Raw genomic sequence first — 18,887 nt, 5'->3', positions numbered from 1 at the left:
TTATGCCTTTCAGCACGCTACACAGAGTGTAGGAAGCAATTCTCGCACACTTAGGGTGAATTGTCCAACTTGCCTCGTGACTTTCAATTCGAGGCTAATTTTTGAAACCAACATTTTCATTGCCCATGGCATCTTAATGTGTATGGCACACCCCTCTCTGTCACACAGGTTCCTTCTCACCTCCCCATGTCAGCTCTTTTGGAAGACTCTTCAAGGATTCCCAACATCCCACCCCGCCTGTGCTTGAAATGAGATGATTCTAAACATTCCATCCAAATTTGGTGATAATCTAACCTGCCATCCTTCTCTCCTCCCACTGCCCTCCCAACTTTATTTTGGACAAAGTTCAGAAACATTGAACACCTAGGATAATGAGCACCCGTGTGTCCTTTGTCATTTGTCCTTTGCTAGATTCACATTTGCTAGTTGCTCACATTCTGCCACATTCGCTTTTTCTTTCGTGTGCTGTAGACAGTGATATGATCTAATATATATATTTACATTCAGTAATCTCCTTTATAAATAAATGTTTTAAATTCAGGATTCAGTTATGAGTCACACATTGCATTTGGTTGTAGTGTCTTTTAGTGATCTTCAGCCTAGAATAATTATTCTCATTTTGCGGGGTGAGTGGTGGTGTTTCGGTGGATAAGGGAGGGCGCACCCAGACAGGGTCATCGCTTTGCGAGAGCTCCCTTTGACACGCAAGTCTGACCAATGGCAGGGAGATTGTGTATCAGCACTGGGAGAGATGATGTACATGATAAGTAAATGGAAATATTCAGATATATGTGTGGTTATTATGTGGTGAGTTCAGAAACAGGGACAAGGGGAAGGGAGAGAAGTCGTGTTGAAAGAGGAAGCAAAAGATTTGGAACACAAGATGGCCGAGATATACGGAACAAATTAAAAATTTCATGCTTGCTCTAAGATAACTTAAGTCACCTTTTCATAACTTTTTATTACTGCTCCAAAGGCTCATTTCTATTTCTAGCCAACAATTCCAATAGTTTTACTTAAATTAAAAAAAAAAAAAAAAATCCAGTACCTTCACTTATTCATGGCAAAGTAGAGGATTTCCCTGTACCAATAAAACGCTATTAGATTGTATTCTTGTAAGATCCCCAGTTACTTTGAAATAATTCATTTGACGCTCAGGTGAAGTCTCTCGACTGTGAAAAAGTGTTGTATTTGTGTGTGTGTGTGTGTGGGGGGTGTCTCCTAATCTTCAGCACCACGTGTAATATCTAATAGAAATCTCAGAATTTTAAGAGTTGATGTTAGTAACTCCTTAAGGGCTCTGTGATTGGAGATAGGTATACAGTTGATCCTTAAATGACACAGGTTTGAACTGTGCGGGTCCACTTACACACAGATTTTTTTCAATAAATATATTGGAAAGTTTTTTGGAGATCTGCGACAATTTGAAAAAACTCGCAGTTGAACCTCATAACCTAGAAATATTAAATTAAAAGATATGTTAGGAATGCATAAACTACATATTTTTTCATTTTCTTAACATTTGCTTTTCTCGTTTACTTTATTATAAGAATACAGTATGTAATATATATACTTATCGATAACATAAACTGCTGATTAACACACTCAGAACGTGTTAATCAGCAGTTTATGTTATCGATAAGGCTTCTGGTCAACAGTAGGCTATTAGTTAAATTTGGGGGCTGTCAAAAGTTTACATGGATTTTTCTACTGTGCAGGGGGTCAGTGCCCCAACGCCCACATTATTCAAGGGTCAACTGTATATGTAGGACCTAGAAGAGTGACGGTGGTTCTCGTGGTCACTGAGTGGGAACGGCTGGAGTGGTTGTTGGTGGTGTCTCGGGTTGGAGCCTCTTGCCCTGGTGCTGGAGAGGGGGTAGGTGGTACAGCCCCTTTTTTCTCAGGAGCACAGAGCTCCTTCCATCTTCTGTTGCAGGGGTCCCTGGGGTCACCTCCTTTTTTTTTCCTTTTCCAGAATTGGTCATTTAACTCTTCATTTCCAAGAAATGCAACACAGCATCCTTGCAATAAATTCCCCCTTTTCATAAGCTAGCTAGCCTTGTTTTATGTTGCTTGTAACCAAAAGAACTTGTTAAATACAGATATTTGTGTTGTTTACAATGTTTCACTATCATTTGCTGAACTTTTGGCACTACCATTGTATTTCCATCCTTGTTCATATCTCATATTTCCCATTTTTCTAGAAGTGCAATTTCTGGATCAGAGGGCACCCAATTATGCTTTCTGTGGTGCACTCTTCCTGCTTGGTATCTAGTAGGTTTACTGATTTACATTCCCACTAGCAACTGTATGTGTGGGCCTGCTGCACTGCATCATCGCACAGGTGACTGGTACAATGTATTTAATTTTTGCAAGTTTTGCAGGGGAATCATTGTGTGATAGCTGATCTTTCTCTCTCCCCACCCAGCCCCCCCACATTTCTGCTACTAGGGAACTTGAATGATCTTTTCACATGTTTATTGGCCATGTGGATTTTTTGGTGACTTTGTATCTTTGTCTTTTTTTAAATTAGAGTATTTATCTTCTTTCTATTGATATGTTATAAGTCCCAGTTTCCTAATTTATTTGCTTTTCAAAAACTTTACTGTGTTTTTGAAATACAGATTTTTTTAAAAATTGGAAGTAGTTGAATCTTTAAATCTTAAATGGAAAAGGCTTCATAAGTGTTCTAGGGGGGATTGAAATTTGTTGGCTAGTACTTTGTAACACGTGCAGGCTGTGTATTGATGGTAAGGCGATTGTGCTTAATACATTGTTAGCTGTGGAATGAAGAGAGCTAATTGTTTGTATATTACTTCATTAGTTCATTTATTCAACATTTCCCAAGTGTCTACTTTGTTGGTGACATTGGGGTGATGTGAATGAAAGAGTCAGCCCTGGTTAGGGGAAGGGATTTAGCTGTGCCTAAGGAGGTTTCAGGGTTGGGGTGATGTGTGGGCAGAGTGAGGGGTTGCCCTGGCCCTCACAAGGTTGTGGCCATAGTCCCTGTGAGGAACAGGGATACTGCAGCCTCCACGAAAAAATAGGATTGCAGCCAACATTTCCTGCCTTGTCTGCTTTTTCTCCTCCTTCCTGCTCAGGGACATTTTTTTCCCCCACTATTGCACTGAGCACTGCGAGTGGTCAGAAAGCTTTTGGTATTTGTTTTAATAGTCTCTTGTTGGGTACCATAAGCAAGCTCAAAATCAAAAGTTTAAATTCTGCTTTTATTTAACCATTTTACCAGATGTTTCCTGTGGTTTGACAGATGTACCATTTACTCGAAAGTTACACTCCTGAGATTTTGAATGTTATGGACACTGTTGCTATAGACAATGATTCTGTCAGGGCAGGATTTGGATGACAACTTTCACATCATTTTTGGGTTGAAAAATGTATTTTTCCCTAGAACAGAAATGCTCGTCTTCATAATCTGCTTTTGTCTTCTGTTGCAATTCTAATCTCTGATTTATAAAGACTATATGTGATTGAATAGAGTTTAATCCAGTAAACAGCACTGTGCCTCAGTGGGTATTACTTTCTGAAAGCAGCTGGACTCAAGTACATTTAGGTTTTGTTTGTAAAACTCACTGGGGTCAAAAAGAACTCAGGTAGTGGGCAGGTGAAACTTTAAATGGGGCTGAAAAGCTGACTGATGTTCCACTTCTGTGGGCTAGTCGATGCTGGGGTGTGGCTAAGAAAGCTGCAGACTTGGCAATTTTTTGCACCCACCTACAGCCCTTCATAACAAACCAAGGAGCACTTTGGTACCTCTGCCTTCCCTGTGCTTGTGGCCAGCATTTCTCTGCAGCCCAGGAGTCCAAGTAGAAAAGGGCCTCTCATCCAGGATTTTGCTAGTGGGAGGAAAGCAGAAGGAAGTTGCTTCCTGCAAAACACAAGTGAGACTGTAGTTGTGGCTGCAGCGGAGGAAAAATAGGGATTTTTGACATTCCTTCTCGAAGGGGCCCAGCTGCAAGGGTGCTGTGGACTTGCATGCATTGTTCTGGTGGGGCTGGCTCCCTTCTCCAGCAGCCTTCCTCTCCTGTGTTTTGTTCAGCCTTCTTTTAGAGTTTTATAAAAGCCTCATGTTATGGAAGATGGAGAAACAAAGAAAGAGGAAATTGCATACTATAATTCTGACAGCAGATCTATTTTCTCACAAAATGGAACTGTAATGATGCATGTAACTTTTTGGCAAGACACCCTCTGTAAATAAACCCTCCCAGGAGTTGCTAACCTATCCCAGGACCCATAGGAAACTTCTCTTGCAGTGTGGGGTCAGGCAGGCCCCTTACCTTGTAAGTCTCCTTTCAGCTGAGGACTTTTATTCTGACAGGCATTCCGCCTATCCAGTTTTGTGCCTGGGACTGCTTGCCAAGTTTGTGAGGCCCAAGGCTTTTTTGTGGGAGGACGCTGGGCTGTCTTCATGCTCTTTGGCAATGATTAAAGTGAGGTTAGTACCAAAAACCCTTTCATTTTATTCCCTTATCCTTGCTTTTTCAAACCAGATGGCAACCCTGTATTTTCAGCTGTAATTAATTTAAACTATGAGGCAGCAAGTGCTGGGAGAGGTAGAGTTGATTTTGCTCAGAAGGGACAGCATGGATTTTCCTTCTCATCCCTCACCCCTCACTAAACGGCACCTTGTCTCAACCAGATCCATGTCATGTACAGTTTCTTCTGAGAGAGGACTGGAAGGAGAGAGAGAGGGCTCTTAATAGGGCTGCAGCACTGGCTGCCAGCTACATGTGTGAGCTGGGAAGGGTTAATACAACTAGTAATTGTTTCCTTAATGGGTTGGAAGTAACCAAGTTTCAGGTGATGGCTGACATGTTATTGCCAGGCTGGGCTCTCATGTGACCATCTGTAGACAATGGTGCGTAGTTTAAGTGGCTGCTGGTTTGGGCAGTACAGGGTGCTTTTTCTTCCCACTCAGTTCAGCTGCCAGGATCGCCTCCAGAAGGGGGTATGTTTTAGGTTTAACATTTATTCTTAAAGAAAATTACAAGGGAAATAAAAGCACTTGACCACAATTGAAGTCTGGAGGTTTTGACCTCAGCTATTTGACCACTTCCCTCCGTGGAAATTTTACTTGAGTCCCTCCTCTATAAGTTGCTTTAGTGCACAGGATCCATTAGAGATTGAGAGATCCTTCACATTTAATAGAAAATAAATGCTTTTGTTTAATCTCTCAGTAACTCAGTAAAGTAACTCTACAGAGCAGCCACTGCACCCACCTTTTTCTCCCCTCCTTGCTCTGAGATGAAGCTTAGGTTAAAGTGGAGAGCGAAACAGTTGACTACTTGAGAGCCAGTGTGGTGGTGCCCTCACCTGCCTGCACAGCTAGGTGCAAGGGGATTTTCATTTCACCATTTGAGAAACACATTTTCTAGGCAGTACAGAGGAGATGTAGATTGATGGAGATCTGTTAACGATAATATATGTGCGAAGCACTTTGTAAAACTGTATGCTAATGTTATACAAATGGTAGTTATTACTACGTATTATTAACATTAGCCTCCCTTGGATGCCTTGAGTGATTTTTAAAGGCCCATGGTGAGAAATGGGAACCACAAATATGTAGCTTGTGAGTCTTTACTATGCTCACTGTTGATTACAACATCATTGACTTGTATGCACTTATGTTTACCGAATTTAGTGAACTGGGTGATAGATGTTCTTTGTTTATTTAATTTTTACATCAAATGTTTACATTTTTCAAGATCATTTTTCTCATGAACCGCTTGGTCTTTGTTTGCAAAGACTTGAATTTTGTTGTCATTGTGGGCTAAACCCATCCTTTTGCAAACCTTTTCTTTTTCTCTAGTAAGGAGGGACAAACTTATAGTGAAAAGCACATCCTGTAGTTCCAGTCTCCTTTACTGCCAACAATTTGTCAAAACTTCTAAGGACTAAAAATCAAACAGAATTACCATATGATCCAGCAGATCCACTAATAAGTATGTAGCCGAAAGAATTGAAAGTAGGGTTTCAAGGAGATATTTTTACACTGATGTTTGTAGCAGCATTATTCACAAAATCCAAAAAGGTGGAAACAACCCAAGTGTTGATCACTGGATAACAAGATAAACAAAATGTGGTCTATATACACAGGGGAATATTATTCAGCCTTTAAAAAGGAACAAAATTCTGACACGTGCTAACATCATGGATGAACCTTGAAGATATTAATGCTAAATGAAATACTGCTAGTCACAAAAAGACAAAGAGTATATGGTTGCACTTAACGTGAGGAGTCAAATTCATAGAGACAAGGGAGAATGGTGGTCGCCAGGGGCTGGAGGGAGGGGCAATGGGGAGTTAGTGTTTCATGGGAACAGAATTTCAATTTGGGAAGACGAAGAAGTTCTAGAGATGGATGGAAGTGGTGATGGTTGTAGAACAATGTGAATATATTTGATGCCACTAAACGGTATACTTAAAAATGACTAAAATGGTGAATTTTATGTGTATTTTACCACAGTAAAAAAAAACAAAACAACAACAACAAAAACACTCTAAAGGCTAATGATTAACTTTATTTAGTTCAACTGAATAAACAATAATGGGTCTATTATGTGTAAAGCCTTTGAACTCCATGCCCAGCTGGGATGAGCGATGCCCAAGGAGGAAGTGAGCAGTTTGGAGGAGAGAAGTTCGCTCTCTGAGGATATGATATTGGAGAATTGCAGTATGATAGCTCTTGGAGGTGGTGATTTTAATTTAAAGGGTAGTTAGAATTCACCATTACCATTTGGTTTTGGAAATCCTCATGCATGAAAAGGAAAGTGTATGTCACTTGGGGTGCTGGGGGATGGTAGTCTCTGGATTCTCTCTCTAAAGGCATTCTTAGAATCATCAGTGCAAGAGTTTTTTGGGGGAAATAATGCCATTTCAGTGTTGAATAGAATCTCCCTCTCCTTTTCTGGGTTCCAGGTTTCGGATTAAATATGATTTTAAAAGCCAAGGGATGGCTTCTTTATTAGAGAGGTGACAATAAAGCTAAGCAGACATTAGGGAAAGTTTTTTCTGAATTCTGTGAAGAGTTGGAATGTGAGAATGTTTGTAAAGAAATTTTAACTCAGAGAAAAATTAAGTAGGCCCTCAGTATTGTTTTTTTTTAGGTCCCTTGGGAACTTTGCTTTAAGAACAGAGATTGATTGGTTAATTTGTCTATCTGTTGTCACTAGGTTAGAAGCCTTTCTAAGCACCAAAGGGTCCTTGGAATAATCTTTAATTCACATCTTGTTTCTATCATGTAATCTAAGTAAAGAAAAAAATATCCTAGCCAACCTTTTCCTCTAGGTTTTGGAAAGATGGAGTTCAGCCCAGAAACTGCCTGGATGCTCAGAGGGAATTTGTGTGCTACGTCATTCACTCTCAGATGGAAGGTCTTTAAGGTTCTTTAATAATAATAATTTTATAAGTAATTATAGTAATTTGATATTGATAGTAATAACTTTTAAAGAATATTTGGTAGGTGCCTCAATATCTTTTATTGGGCGAATATTTAATCACTTTACACACTCAGTGCTTAAATTCTCAAACTTTTTAGTATAATTAGAATTTAACTCAGTGTATTTAATTTTGCCTGCAACGTTTCTGATCTCAGGGTAAGTAGGTAGTTTGAAAAAGGAAAACTGGCTTTCTAATTTTGTACTGAATTAGAAGTGATCCTCTAATAGCAAGACGTCCATGAAATAATTTGGAACTGGTTACCACCACCATTCGGTTAGACACTTGGGAAGACCGCTTGCACTCACTTGTAGGAATGAGATTGTGTATAGGCGCAGTGTATGAGAGGAGAGAATTGACAACAAACCAACTAGCACAAGAAGGAAATTCGATAGTTTGTCTCTAATGTCCATGTACTTGTGATGCAAATGTATGTAGTAACTCATTTATATATCTAGCCAGTACTGGGTCACAAATATAGCTGAATTAAAAGGAAAAAAGAACACGTTGGAGGATTGTAGGTGGCCCCACACTTACTGTGTGACAGGGTTATGGAAGTGACTGTTGGTATCTTGAGTGGTGCTTTTAAAGGTAGGGCTCTAGTTGAGTACAGATCCTGGAATAATCTTGATTTTGAATGTTCTATTCTTATACTTTAACTTTCTTAAACTTTAGTTCTTAAACTTATTAGACCTTATGCCCTGATTTTTGGTTCAGAAATATGCTACCATAAATTGAAGGGACTTATCTTTTCTCGTGTGCTCTGTTTTTAGCTTACGTTAGGGGTGGTATGGGTGTTAATTTGGAGAATGTGTGCAGCTGAGTGACGGGGCAGTGAGGGGTCTGGTGTTAGAATCGTTTGGAGTGATTCTTGTTTGTGAAGAGAATTCTGGGCATGGGAGTTCTGACCCAGAAGCAGTTTTTCATTAGTTAGAAGAACTAGATTTCATTGAGTTTTCAACCCAAGAATCATACTGGAAAGTAGATTTCATTTATTATGAGGAAGAACCTTTTATTGACGCTTTTCAGTAGTCAAGTGAATTGCTTTAAAGAGGAAGCAAGTGCCTGTCTGTACCTCAATCTTTTATTTAGGGGCGTTGCAATTCCTCATCCTTCCTTTATTCACAGCCATTTTTCGCTGTGAAGCTCTTTTCCTCTGAGTAGGACAAAGCATCCAGTCTTTTCATTAAATGGTTTTATAATATTTTCAAGCAATTTGCTCAAAAATATGGAATAAAAGCTAAGAGTGAGCCTTCAAAAGAATTTGATTGGAACTGTGAAAGCTGGCTTTGGTACCAGCCCAAAAGAACAAAAGCAGAAATCACGATTGAGGGGGTTTTCAGACCAGTAGTTTCTGGTGGGTTTGCGATGCCTGGAGCTGTTACTCTGCTCACCCCTGAGCCAGCTGCTGCCCCGGAGCTTCATGAGTTCCTCTGTCATATTCAGACTAGTCGGTGCTGTTTTCTCCCTAAGAACTGGTTTGCTTTTGGTTGATTCTCTCATAAATTATTTACTGTGTGCCAAGCACTACGGTGGCCACTGGCTTATGGAGACTTCTGGGCAGCGCACTGTGCCGAGGGTCCCTTTCCCTAATTTGTTTCATTCCAGGCCTTTCTAGGAGGTCTTCTCTCTGAGTCTCAGGTTGGTGGATGGCTAAGAAAGGGAGTGTATCTATCCGTCTTCTGCCTTCCTGAGCAACTGGTTCCACACTCTGCTTTTCTTAGCACAAGGAAGCCTTTGCCAACGGATCTTAGAATCAGATTGAGGGTGAGGGTGAGGGTGAGAGCGAGGGTAAGGGTTGGGGCAGTGGGGGAGGGAGCAATGGGAAGAACTGAGCATCTGTTCACCCTTAGCAAAGCTGGCGCAGACACTATCCATTTAAAATATGGCTTTCTAAAACAAATGATCCCATCAAAAAATGGGCAGTGGACCTGAACAGACACTTCTCCATAGAGGACATACAGATGGCCAACAAATATATGAAAAGTTGTTCAACATCGCTAGCTATTAGGGAAATGCAAATCAAAACCACAATGAGATACCATCTCACACCTGTTAGAATAGCTGTAATCAACAGGACCAGTAATAACAAATGCTGGAGAGGATGCGGAGAAAAAGGAACCCTCATACACTGCTGGTCCGACTGCAAATTGGTACAGCCACTATGGAGAACAGTATGGAGGTTCCTCGAAAAACTGAGAATTGATCTACCATATGATCCAGCAATCCCTCTACTGGGTATTTACCCCCAAAGACTTGAAAATCCATATCTGAAAAGATATTTGCACACCGATGTTCACAGCAGCATTATTCACAGTGGCCAGGACATGGAAGCAACCAAAGCATCCTACGATAGATGACTGGCTAAAGAAGCTGTGGTACATATATACAATGGAATATTACTCAGCCATAAGAAGAGATGAAATACTGCCCTTTGTAAACATGGATGGACCTCGAGATACTCGTGCTAAGTGAAATAAGCCAGACAGAAAAAGTTGGAAATCACATGATATCACTTATATGTGGGATATAAACCTAAAAGCAGCAAAGGAGCAGGACAAACAGAGACTCAGGGACATGGACAGTGGACTAGTGTTTCCCAGAGGGTAGGGGGTGAGGGAGGAGGGGGGAGGTAGATGGGGTAAAGCGTGTCAAATGTAGGGACATAGGGGGAGAGGGAGGGGGGGAAAGGGGATCAAATATATGGTAGCTGAAGGAAACTGGACTTTGAGTGGTAAGCAGAATAGAATATACAGATGTCAAATGATAATCTACACCTGAAAATTATATAATTATATTAACCAATGTTACCCCAATAAACTTAATTAAAAAAAAAAAAAGAAACAAAAGTTAAAATATGACTCCAGACAGTCTCATTGGTCAAGTTAAATCCCTTTGCTTCCGCTCTTTCTCTAGTCCTCACCCCAGCTGTCTCAAGTGGTCCTTAAAGGATAGCCAAGCAGAATGTCGCCATGCTGATGCCTCTGTTGTTGTGTGTGCAGAGAGAGACAATCTTCCTTAGGTTTTTGCCTACCTCAGACACTGTAGTAGAGTTACAGAAGGAAGACATAATGTTTTCCATCCCTTCTGTGGCGCAAGGACTCTGTTTAATGCCAAAAATCTGATAGTGGTTGTATTTTTTTAAATATCATTCATTGAGAGAATACATAATGGCAAAATGACTGCAAGTTTAGTAGCGGCAGGAATTTTAAATTAATTTCCATTTTATTAGTCTCAGCAACATTTCCATTCATGTGAAAACTGAGCGGACACATGTGGGACAGTGATGCGTTCCGTCCGGAAGCAGTGCTTGGTCTACATGCGGGTCCTTACCCGTTTGTAGTAAGTCCCTGGGGCCACCCCTGAGGTGGGGAGGCCCAGTGCTTTCGTGGCAACGGTTGCTAACATGGGTGGCAGATGAGATGCTTTACCAGTCATGTTCTCAGAGTTGACCTTTTCTTTCAAACTTTAGTTTTCCCCCTCATCTCAGCTAATGATGGAAAACATGTGCAGACAGTTGTGGTCAAAGAAAACTGGTACCTTATTTACATAGAGCTGAGCAATTCAGAAATGTGAGTCTCCTGGCAGCGTGTGAGAGCTCTGCTCTGCCGACCAGCATCACAGTGAGTCTTGCTTCATAAACAGTGGGACTAGAAAGCCCTTCCTTTCCCAAGCAAATAAGATCTCTGAATTCCAGAACTGGAGAAGGGGGAAAGTTGCCGAGGGAGGCCCTTCATTCATTCAGAGCCTCGGTATTCTTACTTTATACATCATTGTAGCAAACTTAGTTGCCCGGCTTTTTGGCTCACAGTGAGGAGAAGGGGAAGATAAGGGCTCCAGCAGTGGCAAGCATACTTACTCCAGGATCGACGCTAGATAACAGACAAAGGGAGGAACCCGGAACACAGTAGGGAGTTGGCCCAAGAACTCAAGCAGCCGAGCGATGAGACGGCTCAGCCCGCAGCAGACAGGCCTGTCCGAGAGACCTGGATCATGTCTGAAAATCATGTTTATGATAAAGACCTTGAGTCGCCAAGAAAGGAAAGAATAAATTGTAGGATGTCTCAGATGGGTTTCTAACTAAAATAGTTTCAAAATGTTTTCTCTCTCGAGGCTTACATTTCGGTTCTCTAGAAGCTTTACTTAAGCGGCCACCCTTACTTAAGTGGCTTTCGATGACATCAGTGAGGTTTCCCGGATGCCCCGTGGACCCTCACACAGACCTGTGTAGTAATTGCGCTGGAAGAAAGGGGAGACCCACGTTCCCCTGATGGTCCTTCCTGTCTCACAGAGAGAGAAGGACACGAGTGGCAAGAGCACGTCACGTAAAACTCTAGTTAGGGCCGCACTGCTGCTGGAGGGGCCGGAGGGAAGTAAGGGTTCTCGAAGGCTGGCGGATGTGTGGAGACATGGGTTATGCCAATTTAATGCCTCTCAATCTTTTTTTTTTTTTTTAATTTATTAAGTTAGTATATAGTACATTAGTTAGGCATCTATAATGTTCATAAAATGATCCCCCCAATTGCTCGCTCCCTCCCCTGGCCCTCCACCTAGCCATCATGTTAATGCTAACTGCATTCTCTCTGCTGTGCTTCCTGTGCCCAGCTATCAACTACTAATTTGTACTGCTTTAACCCTTCACCCCATTCTTCCAGCCCCGCAGTGTGCCTCTCACTCTTGAGGGGCTTCGATTGGAAACCTTGACTTTGACTTAGTCACAGAGAAGAGTCCAAATCAGTTATGTGTTTCCTCTTACACTGTCCGGTATTGGTGGCTTTCCCCGCCACACCACAGAAACTGTGCTATTTCTATTTCTGAAAGCCTCGCAGGCAGTTTCAGCAGAAGAGGAAGAGCTGGCCTGATTTGAGTCCCAGCCCCACCACCTACCAGCCATGTGACTCTGGGCTACGTGCTCTGCTTTTCCATTTCCTTTCCCTCCGTGTACCATGGGAATGGTGGCAGGCACTTCCCAGGGTTGGCACAGGCACTGAATGAGGAAGGGTGGGCAATACTCACCGTCGTCCTGTGGTCTCGGGGTGCTTGTTATCGGTGGGCCTGTCAGTGCAGGAATAATGAAAAGAACTGCTGATTCATTCGTTCATCCACCCCCAATGTTCCTGAGCCAAAGGTTTTGGATTGTAACTTGGCTGACAAACTGCTTCCCTCTTCTGTGTAGGGGCAGGTGGCGGTGCCTTTTCCTGGCTTCCTGAATTGCACTTGGAGAAGTCACGGGGCAGCAGGCCCTCCAGCTTCTCATTGGCAGGCCTGGCCTCACACTCACTGGCCTCAACTCCAGTTATCATCTCTCGCTGCTTATTAAATGTGTCTTATAATGACGGGCACGCACGACAGGGATACCTGAGGTCCAGTGGCTCTCGGGGGACCTCTTCGAAAATGTCCAGAGGAAGATCTAAAATCTTTTGGACAGGGGGCAGGATTAATACGGATAAAGCAGAAAAAACATGGGTGTGGAGAATATCTAAAAATGTTTAAAATGGGGTTAAAAAAAAAAGGCCATGGAAATTATATGAGTTTGCTAGGGCTGCCACGACGAAGTACCTGAGTGTGTGGCTTATACAGAAGAAATTTATTGTCTCACAGTTCTGGAGGCTGGAATTCTGAGATCGAGGTGTTAGGGTTAGTTCTTTCTGAAGGAGAGTTTATTCCAGACCTCTCTCAGCTTATGGTGGCCTTAGGCATTCCTTGGCTTATAGATGGCATTCTCCCTGTGTCTTCACGTTGTCTTCCCTCTGTGCATGTGTCACTTTTTCCAAATTTCCCCTTTTTATAAGGACACCAGTTCGATCGGATGAGGTCCCACCCTAACGACCCCATTTTAACTTGATTATCTGCAAGGACTCTATTTCCACCTAAGGTCCCATGTGCAGGTACCAGGGATTAGGACTTGAGTATCTTTGCGGGGCACATAATTCAACCCATAACAAATTAAAAGCAGTTCAGAGAAGAAAGTAGAATGGCTAATAGATGTATGAAAAGATCCTCAGTTGTGCTGGCAATTGAGAAAAGGAAATTACAACAAGGAGGAGGAGCAATTCACACCACAAGAATGGCAGAAATCCACAGGCTGCTGAAGAGGATGCACATCAGCAGGAGCAGTGATGCACAGCTGGCGGAGGGTGGGGGCGGGGCGGGGCAGAGTGGACCATCACGTCCTACAGGGTTTGGGCAGCTTCCGTGGCAGTCGGAGGTGGTGAGCTCTACAAACCAAGAGCGTCACTTCTAGATCCCTACCTGAGAGACACTCAGGAACCCTTGCCCCCAGCCACAGGGGACATGTGTAAGGATATAAACACCACAGGGCTATTTATAATAAGGAAAAACTGGAGGTTGTCTAGATAACTGTCTAGACAGTAGAGGAATGGACAGATGAATTGTGGTGTATTCATATGAAGGAATACTATACAGCAGGTAAATAAGATGGATAAACTAGATTTCTAGGTCAGAACATAGGTAAGGGGAAAAAAGAGCATGGCTGTAAAACAGTACATGCAAGTGTGATACCGTGATGTAAATTTGAAACACGCTACATATTATTTACAGATATATTCATATATAGGAAGACTCCCCAAATAGAGGACAATGGGGACATTCAGGATGCAGAGGGCACGTGGGCCTTGGGGGTGGATGGGAAGGAGGGACTGTGGCTGTGTCTGCCATGTTCTGCTGCTTTGTTTGCTGCCAGTGTTTCGTTTAGGAGGAGAGAAAGGGCCTGAAGCAAATATAATAGTCCAGTTTCGTTTGTCAGCTTTGAGTGGTAGGTACATAGGTCTTTGTGGTTTTCTCAGCCTGTCTCTTGAGAGGGGAAAAAGTGAAAAAGCAAGGCTTTGGAGCTAGTCAGATATAAATTAGAATCCTTGTACTGTACTAGTGTTGTATCTTTAATACAGGGATTCCTCAACTTTTCATCTCAGTTTCCTCATCTATAAAATGGGGCTGCTGATACATGTTTTGTAGTGTTATGGTGGACTTAACAAGGCAGTGAGGTCTGGCATGATCTGGCGTGTAGCATTATTAAGAAATGATAGTACGTGATAGTAACAGTAATCCAGACAAACAGTTTGCTTACAGGGATTCCTCAACTTTTCACGCATTGTGTTTTTGGACACTACTTTCTAAGGGCAGCATCACAATGAATGATACATGCTTTTCACTGGAACTGCAGGTCACCAATGTCATGGGACCGAGCAGATGAGGTGTGTGTCGCTTAGTCCCATGGAGTTCATTTTTGAAATCCGAACTAGCAGGAGGGGGATGCTACCTTTGTGGGCAGGTAATGGGGGGAAATGCTTCGTGGGCGGGTAGTTGTGGCAGCAATGTAATAGGCCAGTTGCAGTGTCCATCACGCTCGAGCCTTTGATGGTGATAAGGATGTGGCTGTTTTCTTGATTATTACGTGATGTTAAATGATGTAGTGTTGTATGCAGCACTATCTTTTACCAGAGTTAAGGGAAAGGCAGTCTCTGCCCTCTTTTCACTGCAGACCAGGATGCCCTTGTCACTGAAGCAGAGAGCCCTTAGGTTGCTCTGTGTCTTTGGGACAGTCTGGATGCCAACATTTCTCAACTTCCTCTGACCTGTGACAGCTTGCTATTTTTTTTTTTTAAATCTTGGAGGGTGTCTCTGCCTCGCCTCTCACCACCTCCACATGCAGACATCAGTACTCAGCGATCCCGCTGCACCACAGTTGCCCTGGTGGTGGTGTCACCACCCCCTCCACTTATCTGAAATTGGTACCGAGGAATGAGACTTGACCAGATGTCTTGGAGACAAACCCAAGTGCCTTCTTGTTTGGGAAGCAGTGAACTGTCTTGCTCACAAGGAGAAAGATGGGGGTGATGCGTCCTCCCCGTGCGCGCGGGACATTTGGACAGGCTAGGGGACGTTTAGAAGTGGGAGGAGAATGAAAGATGGAGAAGGTAGCTAAGGAGAGAAAACATCTCACTACCGCGGATGCCCTATGTTTAAATGCTCCCTAAACTCTGCTTTTTCAGGAAAAAAGTCTTTCCTGCTGGGAATTTCCTCTGAAATGATCTTAATTTCCTTTTCATTCGCCATGGATGCTGTTAACTGGACTCACACATAGTAAATGTACTTTAATAATTCACTTATTCAACCAATGAGTATGCTCAGTCCTGTGCCCAGCATGGGGAGAAGGCAGGGCTTGTGGGTATGGGGCCCTCCACAGTGCCCAGTCCAGCTAGGTGGGCTGGCTGTGCCCCATGGTCAGCTACGTGAAGCTGGCTGATTAAGATGTCACCAACTGCGGGTATGCCTCAGGGAGCCGGTCCCTTCATGCATGTCCAGGTTCCCGCTCTTACCTCCACCCCTGCAGTTTAGGGGGTCAGAGAAGGCCGCCTAGAAGCTTGGGAGGGAGCTTGAGGTGATGAAGAGCTGTCATAGGGGCCTGGAGGTGAGGATGGCTGAGTGTTTGGGTGTGTCTGGGTGACATCCTGCCTCCATTTCGATCTTAGGCTGTGTTTATCTTCTCTTTTCTGTAAACCCAGCGTAGTGCCACCAACCCAATCCATATTATAAACCTGAGGACTCAGTAAGTAATGGTCTTGGGGGGGCACTTTTTAATTTTAATTAAAAAAATTTTTTTTAAAATTGTGGTTAAGTACACATTATATATAGTGTACCATTTTAGCCATTTTTAAGTGTACAGTTCAGTGACATTAAGTACATTCTCTGAGGAAGCTTTTAAAAATTAAAGATGCTTTAGCAATATTAATTAGAGAGGACTCCACCTCGCTGTGGCATTCAGGAGCCCCGCTGCCTGCCGGCCTGGCCACTGCTGGTTCGCTCCTGCTTTGACTCTATTTCCACTTGGACCCTCGTGCGTAGAGGGCGTCGCCATAGATTTTCACTTCACTCCGGTCAGGAGTGGTCTGGTGTCCAGCAGAGCCACTGTCACTTCAGGGATGTCCTGTGCGTTCTGGGAGCCGGCATGGGGGAGCCGGGACTGGTCCTTGCCTCATTCACCTGGGCCGAGGGACCTGTGCTGAGACTGTGGCCAGGTAGGTGTCTGCAGCGCAGGGGCCCCATGGGATCCCAAGATCCCAGAATATTTCCTTGAAAGCACTAACTAAAATGTCTCACACCCATATCCCTTCCCCTGTCGTACAGATTCAGGCTCACATTGGTTTAGTTAATAGCCATCTGTGGTTAATGGAATCCAGTTAAGGCCCGAGCACGTCAAGTACTGTAATACCTTCCCGCAGGTTTGCTTTCAACCCAGAGCTCTTGGTGTCTACGAGCTGGACAGTCTCCTTTTAATGAGAATCCAGTGGATGTGGTCCCCTTTTTTTTCGTGTGGTGGAATTTTTTCACAGTCTCACTGCTTGGAATCTAGCTGACTTTTACCCAGACACCACAGACACTTCTGATTTCTCAGCTCAGAGAGGGGAGAGTAGTAGTAGCAGGTGGCACCCATTTTCTGGAACACTTCGTCGTGGAGGAAAGTGTAATAGGCGTCTTCCTTTTAACCACCTTTTACTTTTGTCCCCCCTCTCCATTTTCTCTCCTAAAACAGTTGACAGTGGCAGTGCCCTCCCCAGGTTGAATGTGAGTTCCCAGGAGGGGCCAGGGCATCTTGAGCTGCAGGTCCTCGGCGTCCAGCCTCCCATGAGCCCTTTAGGCTCCAACAGGGCTGCAGCTGTCTTTTCACGAGCAAACTTCGTCCTTAACGAGAATGGAGGCGACTCCGATCCCCCAGGCAGGAAACGTGTGGTTTGGGTCTGCCGTCCGTGAGAGCACATGATGCCCTGGGAAGCGCTGGAGCCGGCGTATGATTCACCCGGGGGTGGGGCATGGAAAACAATGTCTGTCTTTAAGCTCTGGGAACCGGGAAAATGAGCTGGAAATGTGAGTAATGTATAATTTTACTAAAATTAACCAGTGAATTCTTCAGACGTTTTCTTTCTGTGTTTTTCAGCATCTTCGTCTGACCCATGATGCCCCATTGCGTCATGCTCTCGGTTGGCCACTTTGTGTCCCCCAAAGTCCCTTCTCCCACCATGCCACATGGCGTGGGCACAGAGCAGGTCGTCAGGAGCACAGGTGGCAGCTGTGGGTGTGGCACCGCCCTGTCTTCACTTCGGTCCCATTAGCTGGGTGCCCCGGACAACTCACTGCCGTCTTTCGGGCTCCTGTTCCCTAGAACATGGTTACTCTCGAGGCTCAGCCAAGTTACTACATGTGACTCGATTTGCCGACATTGAGGTGCATTGTGGACATCAGTAAGAGATTGGTGGGCTGTGTCTATGTACTGGTGACTTTGACGTTGGATGGGGACAGATGTTGTCTACCTTTAGGCCACTCCTTCCTGCCAGCTAGGGGTTGGTCTTCATCCTTGGACTCTCTGCAGCCGCCTTCCAGCTTCTCTAGCCCGTGCTACCTCATCTGTCCCCCATGAGAATGCAGGGCTGTGTCTTGCTTTCTGTAACTCACAAAATAGGGGCGCAGTTAACACGGGTTGAATAAATCGATGTCTAAATCGGACAGAGAATTCTGACTGAGAAGCTCATGCATCCACAGGGTTTGCCTGGTTCATTCAGGGCCCTTCAGAAACCTCATGGGGGCGTTGGCTGAAAGCAGGGAGAGAGAGTGTCAGGGAAGCAGCTTTCATGTTGTGTCAAACATTAGATTTTATCCAAATTTAGAAGGAAACTTGAAGATGAGTATGTGTGCCAATGGTATAGTCTTTTCATACACTGAAGAGTTGAATTAAGCATTACATATCCATTTAGGTAAAATTGATTCCATTGGCCTGAAGTCCGTCAGGTGGAACATCTTCTTCACGTCTATACTGCAGTGATACTGGTGTTTGCGATCACAGCCCCTGACACAGTTATTGTAAAGGCCTGTGATGTCTTCTGAATCATCATGGGAAGATGAAATTACGGACAGCCGGTTTCAGAATTGATGTTTTTGTTTTGTTTTGGAATTGTACTTCTTTGAAAATCACATGTATGGAATATTTCATCTAGACCATTTGACCATAATATACTCTTCCATTATTTTCTTAATGGGTTGAAAATTCTATATTTGCTTTTAAGTCATTCTGTATAGTCAACCAGAGAATAAAAGGCGGGGGGAACACCCATAAATTAAATGCCATGCCTTATGCAGTTAATTACCCTGCAGTTGATTTAAGCTTAGTGCTGACTTGGTTTCACTAATATCCACTGATCCACCTGCATTGTGCCAGCATGATTGTTCATCTGTTTAATGTTCGGTCCTCATTTAAACCCCTCTGAGGTGGATTTTACTATGACCCATGGTAGGTAAGGATACCGGCTCAAGGACTTGCCACAGAGATGGCACAGCAGAACCAAGGCTTGCATCTAGAGGCTTGCAAGGACTTGCCACATCCCCTGCTCTTTCTACTGAGCCCCTAATGGCATATCGAT

At 43.6% G+C, this 18,887-nt stretch overlaps 1 protein-coding gene across 4 annotated transcripts in view; it reads left to right on the top strand.

Annotated features, from left to right (window-relative positions):
- The window catches only part of VGLL4 (vestigial like family member 4), a 74,086-nt gene that overhangs the window by 46,502 nt on the left and 8,697 nt on the right, over positions 1-18,887 (top strand). The window contains exon 1 of one of the 4 annotated variants that reach the window (XM_025050700.1): positions 4,092-4,453. The exons of the other annotated variants lie outside the window; for them this stretch is intronic. Coding sequence (XP_024906468.1) covers positions 4,440-4,453 — 14 coding nt within the window. The 5' untranslated portion in view covers positions 4,092-4,439. Of the gene's footprint in view, positions 1-4,091; positions 4,454-18,887 lie in introns of those variants that run through there. 4 annotated transcript variants of the gene reach the window in all.

This window comes from Pteropus alecto, unplaced genomic scaffold (assembly GCF_000325575.1).
Source record: "Pteropus alecto unplaced genomic scaffold, ASM32557v1 scaffold75, whole genome shotgun sequence".
NCBI lineage: Eukaryota > Metazoa > Chordata > Mammalia > Chiroptera > Pteropodidae > Pteropus > Pteropus alecto.
Note: the sequence above shows the minus strand (reverse complement) of the source record. Positions and strands in the feature narration are given on the sequence as shown.